Below are 22,436 nucleotides of genomic sequence, written 5' to 3' on the forward strand. Positions count from 1 at the left end.
TAACTTGTTCTCATCATCTTTTCGTTTACTTTTGGGCCTGCCAATATATAGTTTTGCTTGTAGTTTTCCATCTTCTTTTGTCATACTTAACGTGGCTAAAAATTGATGTGTAATAGGAGAAACAGTTATCTAGTTTTATCTGTTTCTTATTGTTCTTTTAATGATCAATCATCTGATTCAAAATAACTTTTTTTTCTGTTTTCAGCAATTTCTAGAAAGACTGAAGACATTTGATCCGCAAAATAGTCCTACGCAAAATGGAAAAGCAAGTAGGCTATACAAGAATTAAAGTAAAGGAATATATTCAGACCCTACGCTCGGTTAAACTGTATACAGTCCTGCTCATTATAGACTTCGTCTTTGTCTTCTCAAGCTCCTGTTGGGACCTCTCAAGTTCTTCCAAGTTCACCATCCTCCAGCCGACGCAAACGTCCTCTCAGAGATCGCTTTTGCTTTGCAAATAAAAAAAAATAGAAAGAAAAGAGCCAAATTCTTAAAATAGTTCATGCTCAAAATACCGGGAGATCAGGCGGTGGTGATGAACGCATGTCATTGTCAGTTAGCATAATGTTGTTTTTGAAGTCCAGGGGATTTCAACGCTAACTCATCCAGCTAGCAAGCCACACTGGCCATTGAGCCCAGACATGTGATCATCACAGCATATTGAACTTATCCCAGAACTGTAGACCAGAAAAGTCCGTAATGTCATGGTGTGTAATGTCAAACATATCCAAAACCATTGTTTTTCTTTCCTACTGATACTGTGATTTTCCTACTGAAATGAACAGTGCACCACAGACGCCTATACTGTTACACCAATATAAATTGGTCTGGATTGTTATTATTTAGAAATGTACAGAGATGTGTGAGAGTGATAGGCCTACTATGGGGATATGTGATCCAAAAAGAGCTGAGACCCATTGGATTGTGGTTCAACAAGGATATTCAAACGCTCTGCCTTAACTTAAAATGTGCAGTTATCATAAAATAGGAAAAGAAGGTTCATCCTTTGGAGCCTCGACCGTCCATCACACTGTGAGATGTGGGTCAGAGACAAACCATGTTTCCTCCGATGGGCTGCATCTGTGTTTATGAGAGTGTGTAGTAACGCACTGACTTGATCACGCAAACAGTGCAACCTCTCAGTCAACTGGACTCTGCGTGGAAAACTGCAGCTTCTCGACGGGACATTCTTCTGGTTGTGCACCCAAACCACACGCTGCTCACAGCTGGGCCGTATTTCACCCAGACTCCTCCGCTACGACACGGTAACGCTAACCTCTTTCCAAAACCACTCATTAATAAAGTATTTGTGATCATGTGGCACTGACAGCGGGAAAAAGAAAACGGCTCCAGGGCAGGAAAGGCAGAGGGAGAGGGAGAGGGAGAGGGAGAGGGAGAGGGAGAGGGAGAGGGAGAGAGAGAGAGAGAGAGAGAGAGAGAGAGAGGGGGAGAGAGAGAGGGAAGGGCAGGAAAAACAGAGGAATGGGGAAAAAGTAAGGAGTGAAAAAAAGTTGTCGATGAGATGGATAAAAGGTAAATGCTCTTTTTTCAGAGGAGGGTTTAAAAAAACACATTTTCCCTTCCTCGATTACGAACACACACGCACACGCACACGCACACGCGCGCGCACACACACACGCACGCACACACATACGCTGACAACACACAGACTGCACGCAGATCTCCCCTGCTCCACCCCGCCTTCCTCTCTCTTACTGTCTCCACCGTAATGAGCTCCAGATGTGCTGTTGAGAGGGGTGTGTGTGTGTGTGTGTGTGTGTGTGTGTGTGTGTGTGTGTGTGTGTGTGTGTGTGTGTGTGTGTGTGTGTGTGTGTGTGTGTGTGTGTGTGCGTGCGTGCGTGTGTGTGTGTGGAGGGGGGGGCTGTGTATGTCATGTGCTCGGGCGGAGAAAGACGCCTGTCCGAGGGGATGCTGTCAGCCTGATGGAGTGGCCCGGGCCCGGGGCGAGGGGGGGGGGGTTGAGTAGGGAGGGGGGTGGAGAATGTGGTGTAGGGTGGGGGTCAAAGGGATCTCCACATCTGGAATCACTTTCAGGTCAGCCAGGCCCTGGCCGTGAAAGGTGAGAGCGGGCCGTCCGGGGGGGTGGGGGGTGGGGGGGTCGGAGGGGCTGACACTGGACGTCCCGTCTCAGGGACTAGCTCACAACAACCCGGGGAACCGTGGATGAATGCGTAAGAATCCACAACGTCCCTCCAATATTAGCATTTTTGAAGTGGTTTCGTAAAAAACAACAACATTTGACCTAAAAAGAAAATAACAAGAGAGCTTAGTGCTGCTGCAGTCATGGAACCAGCCTCAGAACTGCGTGTCTAACGGGAATAGCGAACCAAACACATAGGAACGACACAAACCTTTTCAAAAGCCTGCACCAGGCGCTCACTACTGTAACTTGCATTAAGAGTTGGACACTGATTGGGTTGTGATCATATTACGAAATAACAACAATTATAAATGGAAATGCATCAGGAAAGCTCTGACTCCTCACTCCAGCTGCAGAGTTGGGAAGGGACAGATTTGACCACATTTACGTGGCAAAATAGCCTCAATGTCTCAAAACTATGAGCAAAATGTGGACAAAATAAAAAGCCTAAATATTGCATTCATCACATCCTTTGAAGACAGGCGCATTAATCAGTGCAAGTTACCGAGCCCTCCTAATCCGGCCAAGTGATATGTGGACGCAATCCAAATGTGACACATGTGTTTACTAAATGCCAGTGTGTATAGCGGTCAATGTCTTCCAAAGAAAATCAAACACACACACACACACACACACACACACACACACACACACACACACACACACACACACACACACACACACACACACACACACACACACACACACACACACTCAAATAGAAGACAATGTTTTTTGCTGTTTTACAAAATGACAGCGTTACGGCGAGGTGTGCATTACGGACGAATGATGAGGGGCGATGCGGAGGCCACGGAGAAGAAACGCTCTCCCTGACAGCGCGCAGGTAAACGAGCCTCGCGGGCCCCTCCGCATTAAAGAGAGGATTTCCCTACTCGTAAATAGTGTTTTTTAAGATGGAAACTTTAGTTTGTGGTAATCTGCAAGAAGGCACGGCCTCTGGAACAGCTTGAGGCGTCCCGCTGCCTCTGAGGAGAACCTGTCCTCAGGCTGTAAATCTCCTCTATGCTGCTTCCAACGACGGCTTAGCTTCCAAATGGTCTGAACTGAAAGCTACTAAAAAAATAAATAAAATAAAAAGACAACAAATATGAGGCAATTATGGTTTGTGACGTTGATTTATCTTTTTGCCGGCCTCTAAAAAAATCTGGTTCAGTGTTCCGGGATCAATCTTTTCATTGTTTTTAGTTCTGTATATAGATGGCCTCTATTGTTGATTTTGCATTAATTGTAACCGTATACAAATTATAAAAAATCAACCCTGTGAACGGGACACAGTGGCAAAACAATGCTTGAAATGTATTTTATTAATATACTTTTTTTTCTGTTACAAATAGCGGTTATCATAAGAAATTAAGAGAATCTTTCGTTTTTGGATGAGAAATACATCAGCCTTTCCGGTAGTATATGGGACTATTATATGAATCAAAATGTCTTGGAAATGTTTTCTTGTCAGTGGTATAACTTGGAAAACAATTATGAAACAAACAAAAAATGCATACATGTTATTCACCTCAACTTAACATGGTTGATGAAGTATTTGATTTTCTTTTTTAAACAGAAAAAATTGGATTTGGAATAAACAGAATTGTGAAGTCCCCCTTTTTATTTGGTGTTTTAATCCTTGAGCATCCGAGAGAGAGATCTGGGATTCCCAGGGGTCCGGTCAAAGAGTCTCTTCCTCTCAAATTAGCAACAGGGCATGGTTTTGAAAGTAAACCCTAGATAGGACACCAAGAAAGTTCTGGTCGAGAAAAACTCGCTCTCTGTTTCAGTCTGGATCGAAGAAAAATGCACGACAGCGTGCCAGGTAGGCTTCAGCATCCAATCTGGATATCTTTAGTACAAACAAGAGTTCAGCCCAGGAGAGAGAGGCTCACGGCAAAGTCCTCTATCGCGTCGCCATCCCACGTCAGATGCTTGGGCTAAAATGGACGCCTCAGTATCGCTAGCGATGCTGAACAGAAGAGAGGAGGACGTAGCGGACGCGGACCAGTCCGGCTCCGTGGTGAGGGGGCTCGGAGATGACCAGCCCCCCAGAGACAGGGCTGTGTCTCTGGGGGGTTTCCACCGATATACAGAGGCGTGGGGATGTCTCACCTCCTGCACAAGACTGCGTGGAATGCCCCCATGATTATCTAAAGTGTGTATGTCTCTCTCTCTCTCTCTCTCTCTCTCTCTCTCTCTCTCGCCCTCTCCCTCTCTCCAACTGCCTCTTCAGTTGACTGTGGGCACCTGGTTCAGGCTGTACTCCTTGGCCTTCAGCCGCAGGTTGGCGATGCTGTTGGCCATGTTCATTCCCTGGGATGTATTGGTGTTGGAGCAGGTGGGTGTGTATGTGGCCATGGCGCTGAGAGACAAAAGAGGAGAAGGTTAGATCACCTGCCAGCATCACAGGAACCCCCCCCCCCCCCCCCCCAAGACATCTGCAGCTGCAGCTGTCAACGATGTGACACACAGCTGGACATTGGCATTAATACATGATAAAACCCATGGCATTCTTAAGGTACACACACAAATACACACACAACTAAATGTAGGAAAGTGAAAGCATACTTGCTTTCTGAGGGCAGCATTTTCTGTGGCACTCGCATTGGGCCGGCCTCCGTCATCGGATACCAGCTTAAGAATAACACACAGTAGAATGGCCGTGAGTTAGCAGCACATCGGTGTGTTCAATAGCATTATACTGGTCAGAAGGCGCCCCCGCCATGCAGAACCCCGGCCACAGCTCTCCGTGAGGAGGGCTTCAGCCAGCAGCAGGGTTCTCCATGGTGGGGAACGCGTTTCATAATGGAGGAATACTCTAAATCACGACCAATGTAACCAGAGTCACACAAAATGTTGCCTAGAAAGAGGGCCTTGAGGGGGCTCCCTCTGGGTTCATTGTGTAGTAGAACAGGTCAGGGGGTCAGGGGCCGATGGAATACCGTTTGTTTTCGCATTATCACCTCCAGAGAGGGTCGCACGGTCCCCCCCCTCAAAGGCTCACACAGGAGCAGCACAGCTTCTCTGGTTTTAAATTCACATTCCCTCAATTTTGTCATTGCATGTGTGTAGCTGGGAATATATGTGGTATATAATTATATGTATTTGTGTGTGAGATAGTATTGTAGTAGTAGTAGTAGTACTAGTGTCTGTATTATACGTACTATGGGGAGACAAAGGGTCAAGTCTGAGGTAATAGTGCGTCAGGAATATAAATATAAAGGTGACCGCTCCACTGAGAGTAACCAAAGTACAACAAACAGGAGACTCAGTCGTCCATCTCCCGTGAAGCGACCAGGACCCGCCTCCCCCCGTCAGCGGTCAGACACAACGCGCAGCGGGACGGGGGGAGAGGGAGACCGGCTCAGCTCAGACTGGGGGGGGGGGGCTGCTCTAGGTACGAAGGATGAGCCCAGAGGTACGGGGAGGAAATGAAGCAATAAGCGGAGCTCTGGCCTGGCCCGGTTGGCAGGGCGAGGATCAGCGGCTTCCTCCTGACACGCGGGCGTCAGCGATGGACCGTCTGTACCTCAGAGAGGTGGAACACAGCCCGTGGTGCTGGGCAAAGTGGATCCCTGCAATGTGTGTAAGCGCTTTGTGTTAAATGTTGTTGGCGCTTTGTGTTAAATGTGTGTATGGCTTTGTGTTAAATGTGTGTACGCGGTTTGTGTATAAATGTGTGTAGGTGCTTTGTGTTAAATGTGTGTATGGCTTTGTGTTAAATGTGTGTATGGCTTTGTGTTAAATGTGTGTATGGCTTTGTGTTAAATGTGTGCATGGCTTTGTGTTAAATGTGTGTACGCGCTTTGTGTTAAATGTGTGTAGGTGCTTTGTGTTAAATGTGTGTATGGCTTTGAGCGAGGGGTGGACATGCTAAATAGGGTGTGAAAAGGAGGGGCTTCTGGTTCACTTATTTATAACTTTTTGAGTGCAGCAACGGCTTTCTGTATTTATTGGGAGTGTGTAAATGAAACAGCCATCCACCCAGGGATTGGTCCTTCTCTAGATCCCTTCAGGGAGGATGGACAGGGTTCAGGTCTGTAGCTGAGGGCCCTCTGTCTGGAGACAGGTGGAGGTGTGGGTGTGGTTACCTGTAGGGGGCGGCGCTGCCCCAGGACAGGTAGTCGTTGGGGCGGGGGGCCGGTCGGGGGACGATGGGCTGCTCCACTGCCGTCACGTCCCCGGAGTACGACTTGAGCAGCGAGGCGTTCTTGCTGGCCAGCATGGCCCTCTCGTTACGCCGGAACTTGGCCCTTCTGTTCTGGAACCAGACCTGGGTTACAGAAATTACAATTCAAATTACAATTGTTTGCAGTGATTTCAGTTCATTTCAGTTCAGTTTAACTTCATTGCCCCAACAGGGAAACTTGTCTTTAAGTCAGGTACACATAAATAGCACAAGATACACAAGGACACACAACAAAGAGTTACGTGAACTCCAGAAGTATTGAATCATTTAAAAGGCAGACAGCGCACTTGAATCTTTTTTTCCTTAGAAATGGAAGCAATTATATATATTTCACGACAGACAATCAAAGGAATTAGGCTTTGTATTGTGTGGCTGCTTTGTGTTTGAGGCGTGGATGGCACCAGATATAAAAAGGACGTCAAAGTAAAACGTGGGTCGGATTTAAAACCAGCAACATTCTCCTTCTCTCCTTTTCCCAACGTTAAACCGGACTGTCCGATGATCTCATGTCCACCCCACGCACACACACACACACACACACACACACACACGACATACACACACACACACACACACACACACACACACACACACACACACACATACACATACACATACACATACACATACACATACATACACATACACATACACACACACACACACACATACACACACACACACACACACACACACACACACACACACACACACACACACACACACACACACATACACATACACATACACACACACACATACACATACACACACACACATACACACATACACACACATACACACACACACACACACACACACATACACACACACACACACACACACACACACACACACACACACACACCCTCCAGCCTGGAGAGACACCTAAACTCTTATCTACAAAGCAGCACCAATCGGCCGACGGCCGACTGCCGCCCGCCTCAGCCCTTAAACACACACGCCCTCCTCCTGTGCGCTGAACAGGAGATACACTGCGTGGGGTGATAATGATTCCTTACTGTCAATTCAAATGCCTTATTAAAAGCTCTGGGCACACGGGGCTCAGCTGAGGCCAGTGTCCGGTTACGCAAGGCTTTAGGAATGAGCCTAAAGACTCTTTATCAAAGGATTTCTGCTTTGCTCTCTGGTACACATTAATCACAGATGTGCCTCTATTCTCTTACTCTCTCTCACACTCTCTCAGTCTGTCTCTCTCTCTCACAGGCCCGCATGCAGGCACGCTCTCTCTCTCGCTCCCTCCCCCTCTCCCTCTCCCTCTCGCTCCCTCTCCCTCTCCCTCTCTCTCTCTCTCTCTCTCTCTCTCTCTCTCTCTCTCTCTCTCTCTCTCTCTCTCTCTCTCTCTCTCTCTCTCCTCTCTCTCCTCTCTCACTATTCCCCCCTTTTTTATTTCATTTTATTTTCTCCTTCTCTATAAAAGTGGGAATGTTTTTGTTCAAAGGTTGATCAATAGAATGGGAAAAACATGGACAACAACTAACTCTGAGATGACTCAACTAGTAAATGATTGTGTGTGTGTGTGTGTGTGTGTGTGTGTGTGTGTGTGTGTGTGTGTGTGTGTGTGTGTGTGTGTGTGTGTGTGTGTGTGTGTGTGTGTGTGTGTGTGTGTGTGTGTGTGTGTGTGTGTGTGTGTGTGTGTGGAATCATTTTATTCGAGAACAATCATACAACTCCCTAAATCTCACTCAAGCCTTATTTGTATTCCTTGTAATATAGATTATATGACATTGCTATAAATATTATTGCTCAATTGACTAAAAGTTCACGTACTTTCTAATCAAACCCAGAAAATTTAATAATTTGCAATCAGTTCATTCAAAAATATGTCCGAAAAATGTCAGATGGAGCCGACATAATTAATAGAGCAATCTGATTAATATTGGAAAATTGGTATTTGTACAATTATATTGACCACATAAACTGACACGGTGAATAGACAATGATCTGTAGGTCAACATAAAGTGAGTGTAATGTATCTACGCAATGCCTATGAGCTGCTTACTCAGGTGGAAACTTTCATCTATTTAACTATTTTTTACCTTACCTGTCCTCATGGACATTAAAGCCTTCAGACGCCAATACAAACTGTTTCAGACTGAATCCATATTCAATTCAATAAATCAGAATGAGTAGTCGACGATAGCCTCTACCTTCGGCCCATTCATTAAGCAAATAACCTTTCTACCTCGATCAGATTAAAAAATACCTCCACATTACTGATGTTTGGACCTGACAGGACCACAAGGCTATTTATTCACTATTTATATTTGAGGATCTTTGGTCGTTCAGCCATTTTGGTGTTAAGAGAAGTGAGGCTCACCTGCACGCGGGCCTCGGTGAGGTTGACGCGGCGGGCCAGGTCCTCGCGGACGAAGGCGTCGGGGTAGTGGGTGCGCTCGAACACCCTCTCCAGGGCCTGCAGCTGGCTGCTGTTGAAGGTGGTCCGGTTCCGGCGCTGCTTCCTCTTCTTCTTCTCCTCCGTGTTCATCTGCTCATCTGCAGGGTCAGGGTCAGGGTCAGGGTGAGGGTCAGGATTAGGGTTAGGGTCAGGGTGAGGGTCAGGATTAGGGTTAGGGTCAGGGTCAGGGTCAGGATTAGGGTTAGGGTCAGGGTCAGGGTTGGGGTAACGGTCAGGGTTAGGGTCAGGGTCAGGGTTAGGGTCAGGGTCAGGGTTAGGGTTGGGTTAACGGTCAGGGTTAGGGTCAGGGTCAGGGTTAGGGTTGGGGTAACGGTCAGGGTCAGGGTCAGGGTCAGGGTTAGGGTCAGGGTCAGGGTTAGGGTTTGGGTAACGGTCAGGGTTAGGGTCAGGGTCAGGGTTAGGGTTGGGGTAACGGTCAGGGTCAGGGTTAGGGTTGGGGTAACGGTCAGGGTTAGGGTTGGGGTAACGGTCAGGGTCAGGGTTAGGGTTGGGGTAACGGTCAGGGTTAGGGTCAGGGTCAGGGTTGTAAGACCGTCTGACTTAAGGGAGCTTAGAGCCAGTACAGGCAACTAAACACACAGACAGAAGACAATGATAAATTTATACTGCAACGATTATTTCCTACATGTATGCCTATATTAAAAATTCAGCTAGTTAGTTTCAATTTCTCTGAGACTATTGACATTATATGATTATTCAATTATTTATAGAAAAATCTGTCTAATTTATGCCAATCTAAGATCAGAACACACACACACACACACACACACACACACACACACACACACACACACACACACACACACACACACACACACACACACACACACACACACACACACTGATGCATGCATGGAGGATATCTGAACACAAAAAGATACACAGATACATTTAAACCTGCGTGGTCACGTCAACATTCTGCTCCTCTTCTCCTCTGCCAGCTCAACTGCTCTGATTAAAGTCTAGTTATGTGATTTAAGTCTAGCTATGTGATTTAAGTCTAGTTATGTGATTTAAGTCTAGTGATGTGATTCCAGTCTAGTCTTGTCCGTGCTGCTAACCGTTAACTTCTCTCTTTTCCGACAACGTATTTCTAACTTTGCGTCGGTTACAATACGTGATGTTTGGAGGGCCTATTGCTTCCATTTATTTTAAGTCCTATTTTTTATGAAGAGTATAGTATTATAATATATCAGGGAATTTAAACATTGCACTTTATTCTGAAACTCTCAAATTAGGCCTACATTTTATAAGGCTTGTTATTTAGATCGTTTATCTTTAGATACATTTTCCATTGTTCGCATTACTGCATGCTTCAGTAGACCTATAATGTATTATATATAATATATTTATATTATATATATGAGATGCAAGGGGGGGACGAGTATTGACCTGCTGATCCGCTTTAACGGGAGATGTTTCCTCGCTGCAGAGTCAGACCTCCAGCAGCGGATGAAGCGGCCTGTGATTACAGGCTAGGCTGTTCCCCGCGCAGCTCTCTGCAGTTCATCCGCTTCAGATGTCATGTGGGCCATAAACGAGCCTAATTAGCCAACCTAAATAATTAGTTAAGGTGGTAACAGCCTCGCTCAGAGTTAACCGTAGTTTGGTGGTTGGTATTTCCACTAGGCTATTCTTTCTTTCTTTTTTTAACACTGTAATATCGTTAATGGATTGGATGAACTAAATTAATACTTAGACATTTTTATATTTATGGTATTACAATCACAAATTGTATTATAGTTGATAAAGGTGTATTATTTTCCACCATCATTGTCTTGAATTCTTATTCTGCTATCAACTCATTGTAATAAAAGCTAATCTCATGACGAAGCCCACTGTTGTATTGCATATTGATTTAAATCAAAACAAAACAAAATAATCTCCGAGAAAATAATGTTTAAAAGTTTTCTTTTTAGGAAGCTTTATGCTATGAGGCAGGGAATTGTTTACTAATATTCAGAGAGAGAGAGAGAGAGAGAGTGTGTGTGTGTGTGTGTGTGTGTGTGCGTGTGTGTGTGTGTGTGTGTGTGTGTGTGTGTGTGTGTGTGTGTGTGTGTGTGTGTGTGTGTGTGTGTGTGTGTGTGTGTGTGTGTGTGTGTGTGTGTGTGTGTGTGTGTGTGTGTGTGTGTGTTGGTATGTCTGTGTGTTTGTGTGCGTGTGTGTGTGTGTGTGTGTGTGTTGGGGAGGGGGGGGGGGGGTATATCAATTTGTATAACACCAATCATTCTATGGAAAAGTTGTTGTTTTTTTGCCATTCGATTAATGAGTTAACTTGCAGTGCCGTCTCTTCCTGCTCATATATAAGGGCGTCAGACTGATTGAGTCCTCAGGGCCGAAAGGACTGGAGTGGTGGTTTATGAGTTTCACTGTAACCGTTCACATGCTTCCTGTTCTCATAGTAATGTATTTGACTCTGATCGAAAGTAATAATGCATAATAATAACCATGCAATGAACAGTTTGCCAACAGGGATCTGACTATAGAGCAAATGAATATGAACTATATGGACATTAAATACATGACCGAAATTCAACTTAAGACAAGAAGTCAAATTAAAGGCCTACTGCTTTTTCCATTCAGTACACTATGATAAACAATTTAGAGTATAGGCCTCACAAATTAATACAAATAAAAAATACCATTAATTTGTTTGAATTTACAGTTTAAGTTGCATATAGGCTATAAGCAATACGCTTTACCATCTACAAATATTCTTGTTTCAGGGATGTTTAAACTTCCGATTTATGTATTGAGAAGAAAGTACGATTATTTGCACGGGATTATTACAATATATTCTATTTAGAAAATAATAATTAACTCAATACAAAATAAACGAAGTAGTCAACGGAACGATAAGATAAACTGTCGCTTTGTCTTTACGCGCCTAATATCGAGTTTTTATTTATTTATCATATACAGATAGTCATGCAGTAGGCCGATGCATTTCAGAAGAAATGACGCGGAGAATCATCTGAAAGCCTAGGGCCTTTGATACCCTAATTGAGGTCTTTAGTAGTCAGGGTTAATTATGACAAATTATTATGCTGGAATATTCTGAAAATGTTTGACAAGCGAAATAACGGGAATGAACGAGCTGACCTCGTCACCTCCCCTGCATCCACACACCGGGATTATTTACCCGCAGAAATAACACTAACACTCATTAAATCCGTGAGGGTCTGGGAGACCTGAGATGGAGGAGGGCCCGTCGCTCGGGAGATGACGGCTTTATTTACTCTCTCCACGGCATGAGCACCACGGTCTGAGCGAGCGGCCCCTGGTGCTTTTACTGGGGGACATCCAAGCTTTAAACTTCAGTCCACTCATCATCATTTCATTTGCAGCCAATGTTCAAAGAGGGCATGAGTTCAGAGTTCAGTTATAATAAAGGGATTCAACGCGTTTGGTTTAGTTGGGCCGAGAGAAAATAGCTTTACTGCCAGTAGACTCCAGATTGATCGTGTTGGAGTTGGACTTTACTGACCATATCACCAACACCGCCACCCCTCGCTGACAGCAGAGGGTTCTGAAGGGCCGAGGGAGACTGTCAGAGTGATGCAATGCCATAAGAATACTCGTTTAATGCGCCACGCCGAAACACCAAGGGGTTCTTTTGTACGGTCATTTATAAGAAAACTTATTATAAATGACATAGGCTTTATATATATCTTATAAATAACATATATATAAATAGGAGACAATAGTCAGGCTTCTGAAAACGCCAGGCGCCAGACTATATGTGTGTGTCTGTGTTGTCTTTGTAGGCGTGTAGGATAGTCTTTGAATAAAAGACTCCTATTTGTCCACAGGCATGAAGCTCGACTCAGCGCTGTACACATCTTCTCCACAGTCCAACAATACATGCCTCTTTATTCGACTTTGGCCCACTTACTCTCCTGTTGAGTTGTATCGCTCCCGCTGGTCAGGCCCGGGGACTCCAACATACTCCTCCCCGCCTCTCCGACGCCCTCGTCGGCCTGGTTCCCGACCATTTCCCCGGCCTCTTCAAGATCCAACAGGTGGCTAACCGAGAAGTTCTTCTTGGCTTGAAGGTTCTCCAGGTTGGACGTAATGGGGCTCTCCAGGCGGTTTGGTATTGACGCTTGCCTGTCCATTACATGTGCATAGCTAGAAGTCATGACGTAAACAGGCAACAGTGGAAAGAAATTGAGCAATAATAATATGCGAGCCAAATAAATCCTTGCATACAGGACGCACGAACAGCGCCTCCAGACACGCCGAAGAAAGACGAAAAAACGGGTTTACACGCAAAGCTGATCTGTTCACAACCAACCCGCGGTCCACAGACTGAGGAAAAGCAACGTTTCACTCTTCGTATGTTTTTCCCGGATTAAAAATCTCGCCAATCCATCCAATTATGCGCGTTAACAATAGGGCTACACGTGCCAAAAATTTAAAACCCACTCTTCCTTTGTAAATGGAGAAAAGTTTTTCTAACAAGACTTTGGTTCCCACTCCCCTCCCAGAGCCAACGTCCCAACTGAGCGAGGCTAGAAGGGCGCCTGATGCCGACCAGATGAGCGCAACTTGTGCGTAAAACTGGCTTAGCTGCAGTTTAAGGACGTTCCCGCCGCCTCCTTCAGATAGCGTCCTTTACAGCCCCCCCCCTCCCCCTCTCTCTCTCTCTCTCTCTCTCTCTCTCTCTCTCTCTCTCTCTCTCTCTCTCTCTCTCTCTCTCTCTCTCTCTCTCTCTCTCTCTCTCTCTCTCTCTCTCTCTCTCTCTCTCTCTCGTGTTCACGGTGGACCATAGGATTCCTGCAAGCAGCCAGCGGTGGATCAAACTTTGAGACCACTGGTAAGTTGAATGGGACTCTAATAGGAGCCCCTCGTAATTACGTGGCGATGCCTTTGTGCTGTGTCTGACGTTTCACAGGGACCCACAATCTAGTCCCCTCCTAGCTACCCCCCCCCCCCCACACACACACACACACACACACACACACACACACACACACACACACACACACACACACACACACACACACACACACACACACACACACACACACACACACACACACACACACACACACACACACACACACACACACACACACACACCACTACATCACCACCGCCACCGCCACATTAGCAGAGCCATCACCATCGGCACAATTAACACCATGATTATGGGTATTTTTCCTCCGCTCCAGGCCCCCGGGAGGCGGCCGTGAGGACATGCAGCCTAATGTATTTTATGTATCAACATTCATCCCTTGGGAAGTAATAACCGTCCAAGAACGCACACTCAATAAAACGTACCGCAGCGCTCACTTTGTACTCTTTTGCACACATTCTAAATAACTCGGGCCTGTTGAGAAACGAGGGTCCCAACCCACAATGGAGGTTTTCTTTAAGGACTATTTCGATGCTTCGAAACATATGCAAAACCTTGTGTTGAAGGGTTGTATATATTTGTATCATTGGTGTGTGTTGTTTTGTGGGGCACGCATCAGATGGAGGAATGAGCGCTAGTGGGGGTCGTGCGGCTTGGGGAGGGGGTCCATGTGTTCAGATGGCAGAGGAGACGCCCGGCTTCGAGCTGCCATAGACATCCCGTAGCTTCCAGCCCTGATCTGAGAAAAGAACACTTGATGCCATCAAAGGGATCGGATTGAATCCAGATGTGCTTCTTTCGTTCTTTCCATGCATTTAATGAAGGCGCGGGGATAGAGTAGACTTTTTCATCATTAGTTTCCCCCAGAGTCTCTTGCTTAGAAGTCCACTGCAGTGCCAGCGTAAAGCCTCCCCAAGTTCAGGCCCGCTATATTCTTTCTACAGACTTTGATGCAAAATTGGTCCATTTGTTCCGACTGTTATATTTTGGCCATGGGGAAGAGGCGCGTCAAGCATCTCCACATGGGAGATGCCAGCCTGTGTTCCATAAAGCTCCTTATATCAACCCGATAGTAACGCATTATCAGTTTAAACTCTCTTCGGCTTTCCTCTTGTTTGGTAACCCATAAAAGACAAGAAAACACACTTAACACGGGTGTAGGCCTAGTGGTTCGATTAGTTACGGGGAAATTGTAATTTTGTCATGAAAATATATTTGTATCTCTCTCTACAAAAAAAATAGCTAATCTCCCCCCCTGTTGAATTCTACAGCCGGGCGAGTTCAGGCATAGGACTCGTTTGGGTACCGACCGTTTTATACTTTGTTGAATAATTGTCCCGAGAAACTCCTCCGAAGATACCCAGGTAAGTGTAGGCCAAACTCGATAGCGCGTTAACTGTGGTCTTATCCTTATCGAGCATCATTATGTCATTCAGGCCATGTGGACCATTGCGCGACAGAAGTCAGTAAGTACTAATTCGGATTTGGCTATTCAATAAGGACTGTAGTCTTACTTGGTAATAACGACGGTGTGACAAAGGTTTGGACTTTATTTATATGAGTAGCCTAATATTTTAACACTCTTCCACATTGTATTTATTTGTTGTTGAATAGTTTTTATTTTTGATGCAGGCAACTCATGTCGTCATTAAAGGCTGTAAATTGACATTTATAGCCTCAAAATAAGGCAAACCCAAATAGGCCTACAACTTTACCAATGTGAATGTAATGCAATGGCAAATGTCATCATGATCTTTAACAGCCTGAATCTATAATATAATAATATATAGCCTACAGTTAATTTTTAGGCAACATAATTTACCTTTATTTAGCCACATCATTAATTTAGAAAATTCTCTCTCTCCACCCCCTAAATGTGTGCGTGCGTGCGTGCGTGTGTGTGTGCGCGCGTGCATATGTGTGTGTGTGTTCGATATTATACACATTATATACAGATATTATGATTTCCCTGGTCAGGATCAGCGCACTGAATTCATTGCACGCGCCAGGAGTTTAATCGGCGTGTTTTACTCTCTTCATCAGGAACAGATCGCGCTGGACGTTAGGACGCTGCGACCCATGGACCGCGAGGGCCACAGTTGGCATCGACATGTAAACAACATGCAGCCAATACACGGAGGATATTAGACTCCAAAACAATTCAATGCGTGGCGCTGCACTCAAAACAATGAGAGGGGTGCGAATAATTGTTTCAAAGTTCCGAATATGTACAAGTGGCAATAAACCTTTTAATTGTATTTTCAATAATAGGCGACTTTTACATTTTGGAAACAGCTTCCATTTAATGGGTTTAAATGAAGGAGGAGTTCCACTGAAAGGTCTAATCAGCTATTTGTCTGCGCGTAAAAGATTTGCAACCACAAGGTGGGACGAGGAGAGTGAATCCCGGGGGCTGCAATCAGCAGAGCTGTGTGTGGGGGGGGGGGGCACATATGGTTTTCCGCACGGGATGTAAAGAAGTCAGCGAGGAGGTCATTTACCACTAATTAAGGAAATCAAACAGGACAGGGGCCACCGCGCTCCCCCAATCAGCACCGAGGGCCACTGGTCATTGGCCCGCTGCAGGTCGGTGGGACACACAGCAGAACGCGGCTGATCAACCCCTGGGGGCCCGACCAGAGTGAACCAATGCAGGACTACAGCGACCCAGAAACAAACCCATTACGCAGGCTGGATGTGGGAGTACATGCGCCGAGGCAGTCCGTTTAGAGGAATATTCATTCCCTCATAGGGAGCTGGATCAGCTCCCTGGTCCAGCTCCATATGGGCTACTGTGGTAGACCAGGGAGCTGGGTGGACTTCTGCCCATTTTAATTTAGCGCATCGGTCCATTCGGAGCCGATTAATTAATGAATTATTATTGAAGACGTCAGAATGACGGACGTGTAGGTGACAGGTGTCTATCAAGGGGAGCTGGCATTCACTTTATCTGAATGGAGAATAAACATGTGCATATTTTTATTTATTATATTCAACATTTAGTGTTAGTTTATTTAGCGTTTAATTTCCAGTCAATGGTTAATTTATTATTAAATATCATGGAGGCTTATGTGATCAACTCTCATTAAAAAAAAATCTTTAGAATTAACCCTTATACAACATGTATCAAGGATCAAATAGGCCTAGCCTATATAAATAAAAACATAGAACTGACCAGATGTTCAAGGTTCTTAGTTGAAGTAGTTTCTCAGTTTGGTTCTCAAGTTGCAGGCTCTTCGACCCATAAATCACAGGCCGGCCTCAGATGTTTTATAAAACCTGATGATGTTTTATAAAAACTCGATAGGGCCGAAAAGGTAATGTCTCTAGGGACCTACGATTACAGACTTTGTTGTAGAGATTTTGATAATTAGATATTTGTCAGTCATCAAGTTATTACAATGCAGACATCCACCGAAGATGAGCCACCAAATAAGTGGAGATTCTGGTTTTTCTGTAGACAGGATATCAGTGAAAGCACTGGTCCCCCACTAATTAAAGAGCTTTATGGGCTCTTGTTCAGACAGCCACATGTGACCAGAGCGGTTTACACAACACTTACTGCACTTCAAAATTACTTTGGAAAAAGGCAATGAGATTGAAAGCCTTCTTGGTGAATTCTTTCCCTGGACCACAATGCTTCTAACCTGAAATGATCTGCATTAACTTGCTTCACACTTAAACAAAAACACATACATACATTTACATAGAATATTTATTTTTCATATATCTTTTTAAATATAAAAAAAATAAAAAATTGAAGCACCAGTTCCCTTAAATATTTTATACAATAATGTATTACAATTTCATTTCTGCGTGGAATTTAAATCACAAACCTGCTAAGCAGTCAGCGGGTTTGTTGTTTAAACCCACTTGCTATAGGCTACTGATTTTGAACATCTACTCGGAGTGCAGGAAACGTACCCAGAGGCCCACAGACTGCTTCACCGCTTCCAGGGTCTGCATGCATCCTCCATCCCCTACATTTGGAGATATCTTCTTACCGTTTCAGAGGCCCGTGGATGATGTTCTTCAACTCCGCTGATGTACAATTTGCTCTAGGAAACCCTACTCTGACCCACGCTAATAGGATGATTTACAGCATAACGCGTGGCTTTATGTTCAGAACATAAACAGATTGAAAATGTCCTCCTTCTTCAGAGCACCAGACGTCCCCCAGAAGCCAACGCCTCCCCCCGTAGGGCACTCAGAGCAGTCCTCGTTGGTCTAACCGTTTCCTCGGGAGACGATATCCCACATATTAATAACCAACAACAACTGCCCCGATTCCTGTTTGGGAGGCAAACTGAATGGACGGGACGCAGTCAGGGAGACAATGAAATATAAAACAACCCATCCCAAAGCACAACGTGGATGGAATGTGGACTAGCTCAGTCGTCTTGTTGAACCCCCCCCAGAGAACAGCGACCGTCCCTCCCTAAACCAGCAACGTTTGCCCTCTATCCCCGTGACCTTCGCCCTGGAGCCCCCACAGTAGTGTTTGATAATACCCCGCCACCGACCCCGTGTCTCCAGGCCTCGGCCTGCAGCGCTACGACGGCCCGGCCCCGGCCGCCCCGCTCTGAGGTGGGGGCCCCAGCACCACGCCGTCCCGGGGGGGCCCCGCCGGGTCACACGGCACCGGGGGCGGGGTCCTGGGGGGAGTACCGGCTGACCCCAGAACCACCGTCTCCACCACGGCAGACCCCGGGTCGGGGTCCAAACACAGCTCCGCCTCCTCTCCCTTCTGCTCCGCCTCTAGTTTCTCCTCGTCGGACTTCGACACGGCCTTCTTGGTCCCCTGCTCCTGCTGCTCCACCAGCCTCCGGGCGGTGTCCTGCTGCTCCTGCTGCTCCACCAGCCTCCGGGCGGTGTCCTGCTGCTCCTCCTGCTCCACCAGCCTCCGGGCGGTGTCCTGCTGCTCCTCCTGCTCCACCAGCCTCCGGGCGGTGTCCTGCTGCTCCTCCTGCTCCACCAGCCTCCGGGTGGCGTCCAGCTCCTCCTCGCTGGTCTGCAGCTGCAGCATGAGCTCCTCCAGCCGCTCCGCCTTGCGCAGCTCGTTCTGCTGGATGATGGCGCAGAGGTGCTCCGTGAGCTGCTCCTTGGTGTCCGTCTTCCTGTGGAGGTCCATCTTGGACGCCACGTACTCCGCCTCCGCCTTCTCGTAGCGCTTCCTGCGCCAGGCAGCCATGGAAGATCACACAGAGGAATGTTACAAAACGGATTTTAAAAATGAAATAAAAATGTATGGTTTGAAAATGGGACTATAAATATTTACGCGTTGCATAGATATCATACGGTGGCTGTGGCCCAGCGCAATTCAATCGTTGATTTACAAAATAACAGTTTGTTTAGTTAAGTAGGCTCGAATGTAATTTAAAGTGATGACAGTGAAATAAAACCACAAGGTGTACAACACAATGCACATAGTGGTATAGTACAGTTTGATCATCATCCAAAAAAGTTAAGAAAAGCATTGAAAAGCATTTTGACACTAGAAACATACTATGACATACAGAAACATCATTGGTGCCAGGGTAATAAATGGTATGGTAGATGAATGGTGGATATATACAATTGCTGCTCTGAAATACTCAAAGTATTCTGCAGGGGGCGATATTCTTCATCCCAGTAAGCACTTTGCCTAAAAATAATATTTGCTTTTACAGTTAGACCCCAAAAATATTCAGAGGGCCCATCTGACATATGGAATATTAAATTAAGCTTTTGTAATATTAAGTAAAGCCTCTAACATAATCTCCCATTGCTTTAGTCCTTCCTTCAGAGGCTCAAGATCTGTGCTACCTGGCAGCGTTGTAGTCCCAGCTGGCCTGTTCGATCCTACACCTGAGGATGCCAATGTCGTTGGAGACCATGTCATCAAGCGTCTGCAGCTCCTTCTGGATCCTCTTCAGCTTCACAGCTTCTTGCTGAGTCTGCTTGGACCTGTGGAGACAATGATCTGAATCACACGGACGTTCAGCGGGATCCTTGCATTACTACTACTCATAAGTTCCCGTACTCACTTTTCTGCGATTGTTTTTGTGAGCAACGCCTTTTTACGTTTATTCTTCTCTTCCATCGTTTTCTGCTCATCTTGGAGCTGCTGAATGCGGGTTTTTTCTCGACTGTGAATAAACAAACAATTAGGAGGTAGATGGCGCAGTCACGGTATTGGAGAATCAGGACAGTAAGATACGGAGTGAAGAGACCTGAGACAAGCAGATAGAAAAGGCAGAAACACAGACCATAATCAAACATGGCGGTTCGACTATGGTATAGGGTGCTGAGCTATTAACACCTCGCCCAATAAGTCCATATAATTACCAAATAATGGTTACATTAATGTTATTCATACTGCAATACAATTTATAAATGTCAATGTCAGGAAATACATGGATCCTTGAACATATGAGATTGCACTACGATTTTTTATGTCTTATCTTTACACGAGATAAACAGCCAATGCACAATAGTTCAGTTAACAGTTACATATATGCAGAGAAAACCCAAAATACTAACATTTCCACCTCTTGTGTCTCCAGTTCCTTCACAACAGCCTCTGCCTCCTCTGCCTTAACAGGCAGCTTCTCAGAGGGCTTCAACTTAACGTCCGGAGGGACTGTGGCTGTGGCTGTGGCTCTGGTCGGAGGAACAGCCGTGGGCACTGGCTTAGCGAGCCTCTGTTCTGCCGGCAGGACAGACGGACTGGAGGGCCTCTGTCCTCCCAGCAGGACAGACGGACTGGAGGGCCTCTGTTCCGACAGCATGACAGACGGACTGGTGGGACTGGTCCCAGCGCCCTGCTGAGCAGCGATCCGCAGAGCTCTCTCTCGCTCGCGGTTCAGCTGCTGCCGGCTCCGGCTGGGAGTTGAAGGTTTGCGTCCGCGACCTGAATCAATGAGTGTCGCTTGGTCTAAAACATAGAGCAAACCGATGGCTGTGTTTAGTTTCGAGCCGTGACAAAAAAGTAGAATAAAAAACCCTCGTTAATGAGTTAATGAACATCCGGATTATCGCGGTTACCTTTCTGCTGCAGTTTCTGCAGCTCCGCGTCAGAGAACCCGGCCCAACCCGCCATTTCTGCAACATTTAAAAGACAAATGTATCTGGAAAAAGGCGAATACTCATTCGCGGTTGAATGAACTTGTCATACAAGTAATACAGTACGTTTCTTCCCCAAATTACAAAGTTAAGACAAAACTTTGTATGCAGACGCCATCTTTGTTTACGGTTGCCACGTCGAGGACCCCAACAGAGGGAAGTCGTTTAAAATGCCTGAACAGAAACCCGAAGCAGTACCAATAAAATATAGCTTGCCTCGGGTAGGTCGTACTATTTCCGTAAAAAATATGTAGGATTTACAAACATTTAAATCTATCCAAAAATTAACACTAGTTTTTCAGTCCATCTACACCTATTATATGTCATAAAATAAAAAGGCATCTCCTGCATCAGCCACCCATAATGGTGTGAAGAATGTTTTAAACAGTCTCTGTGATAAACATCTATATATATATATATATATATATATATATATATATATATATATATATGATATGATATGATATATAAATAAAGTTTGAGTTACAAATATATATATTTATTTATTTACAAGCCCTCAATTCATTTATGCATTCATAAAAGTACTTGTGTTTTCAAGTTAGGTTTATTTCCAAAGAGAAGAACCCGTTATCCAAACATTTGAAGGGATTGCCTGCGGGACGTAAAGGTTGGAGGTTAATTAAAGAACTGTTCTGGGTTAAGGCAGCATGACATTTAAGTTGCTTCTCTGACAGAGCAGGATGAACAGAAGACACTCAATTTGTATTGGTTTTGGTTTATTTCCATGTGTATGTTTTTGACCCACTTACTGAGTGTTTAATTTGTTTTATCTGTATCATCATCTATTGATTATATTGCAAAGTGGAATAGCTTTAAATGATCATTTAAAACTCTTATCCCATTACACTTTTGCCGCCCAGCTGAGGAAGGATAAATAACGCTATAATAATAATGTTCTTTAAAGATGGATCTGATTGGTTTATGAGTTTATTATGTAATTATGAACAGTTCATCGATATATTATGAGGTGATTAGTTATGTTTATCTCACTTTAATCTAGCAAAACATATGATGATGTTATAAGTCATATTTGAAGTTGTGAACATGTGAACTCTTTTAATGAACTTGTCATTACAACGTAAGCCCTCTATCAGATACATGAAGGTGCTCCTTAAAAGACTTGTAATGTCATCAATATACACGTTGAATTTATTCATAATTTGTGGATTAGTTTGGCAGGCATATGTTCTGAATTTGATCTGAATAATTGGTCAAAGTACTGACGTAAATTGAGTCTTTTTAACCTCGGCCGTGCTAAGAAGTCGGAGCGACGCAAAAACAATGACCCCTGCTTGGCAACCAATAAAAACTGGCCTCCACATCTTTCACGCATCTGGGGGCCAATTAAATACGAGTTAAAAGGAGAAACACCTCAGGAGGGCATAAATTCAGGGCGGAGTGCAGACAGGGGCAGGCATGGAGGCCAGATGGGAGAGAGAGAGAGAGAGTGAGAGAGAGAGAGAGAGAGAGAGAGAGGAGAGAGAGAGAGAGAAGAGAGAGAGAGAGAGAGGGGAGAGAGAGAGAGAGAGAGAGAGAGAGAGAGAGAGAGGGGGAGAGAGAGAGAGAGAGAGAGAGAGAGAGAGAGAGAGAGAGAGAGAGAGAGAGAGAGAGAGAGAGGGGGGGGGGGGAGGGAGAGAGAGAGAGAGGGGGG

The 22,436-nt window shown here is 45.3% G+C and overlaps 2 protein-coding genes across 4 annotated transcripts; both read right to left on the minus strand.

Annotated features, from left to right (window-relative positions):
- Positions 1-3,471: 3,471 nt before the first annotated feature.
- prrx1b (paired related homeobox 1b) lies at positions 3,472-13,418 on the minus strand. Of its 3 annotated transcripts, none has more exons than XM_060066987.1 (5): positions 12,695-13,418; positions 8,701-8,876; positions 6,262-6,443; positions 4,743-4,804; positions 3,472-4,532 (listed from the first exon to the last, which is right to left on the minus strand). In XM_060066987.1, the coding sequence occupies exons 1-5, from the start codon at positions 12,939-12,941 to the stop codon at positions 4,477-4,479; spliced, it is 723 nt and encodes a 240-aa protein (XP_059922970.1). In that variant the 5' UTR covers positions 12,942-13,418; the 3' UTR covers positions 3,472-4,476. The 3 variants fall into 3 exon arrangements, with proteins under 3 accessions (XP_059922970.1, XP_059922967.1, XP_059922968.1); XM_060066984.1 differs by having other exon boundaries at positions 4,739-4,804; positions 12,695-13,417; XM_060066985.1 differs by lacking the exon at positions 4,743-4,804 and having other exon boundaries at positions 12,695-13,417.
- Positions 13,419-17,357: 3,939 nt separating this feature from the next.
- gorab (golgin, rab6-interacting) lies at positions 17,358-20,919 on the minus strand. The gene is made up of 5 exons (XM_060067072.1): positions 20,687-20,919; positions 20,183-20,576; positions 19,687-19,788; positions 19,466-19,606; positions 17,358-18,834 (listed from the first exon to the last, which is right to left on the minus strand). Exons 1-5 carry the CDS (start codon positions 20,739-20,741, stop codon positions 18,213-18,215), a joined length of 1,314 nt encoding a protein of 437 aa, XP_059923055.1. The 5' UTR covers positions 20,742-20,919; the 3' UTR covers positions 17,358-18,212.
- Positions 20,920-22,436: the final 1,517 nt, after the last annotated feature.

The sequence above is a fragment of the Gadus macrocephalus genome, chromosome 12, assembly GCF_031168955.1.
Source record: "Gadus macrocephalus chromosome 12, ASM3116895v1".
In the NCBI taxonomy this organism is placed as follows: domain Eukaryota; kingdom Metazoa; phylum Chordata; class Actinopteri; order Gadiformes; family Gadidae; genus Gadus; species Gadus macrocephalus.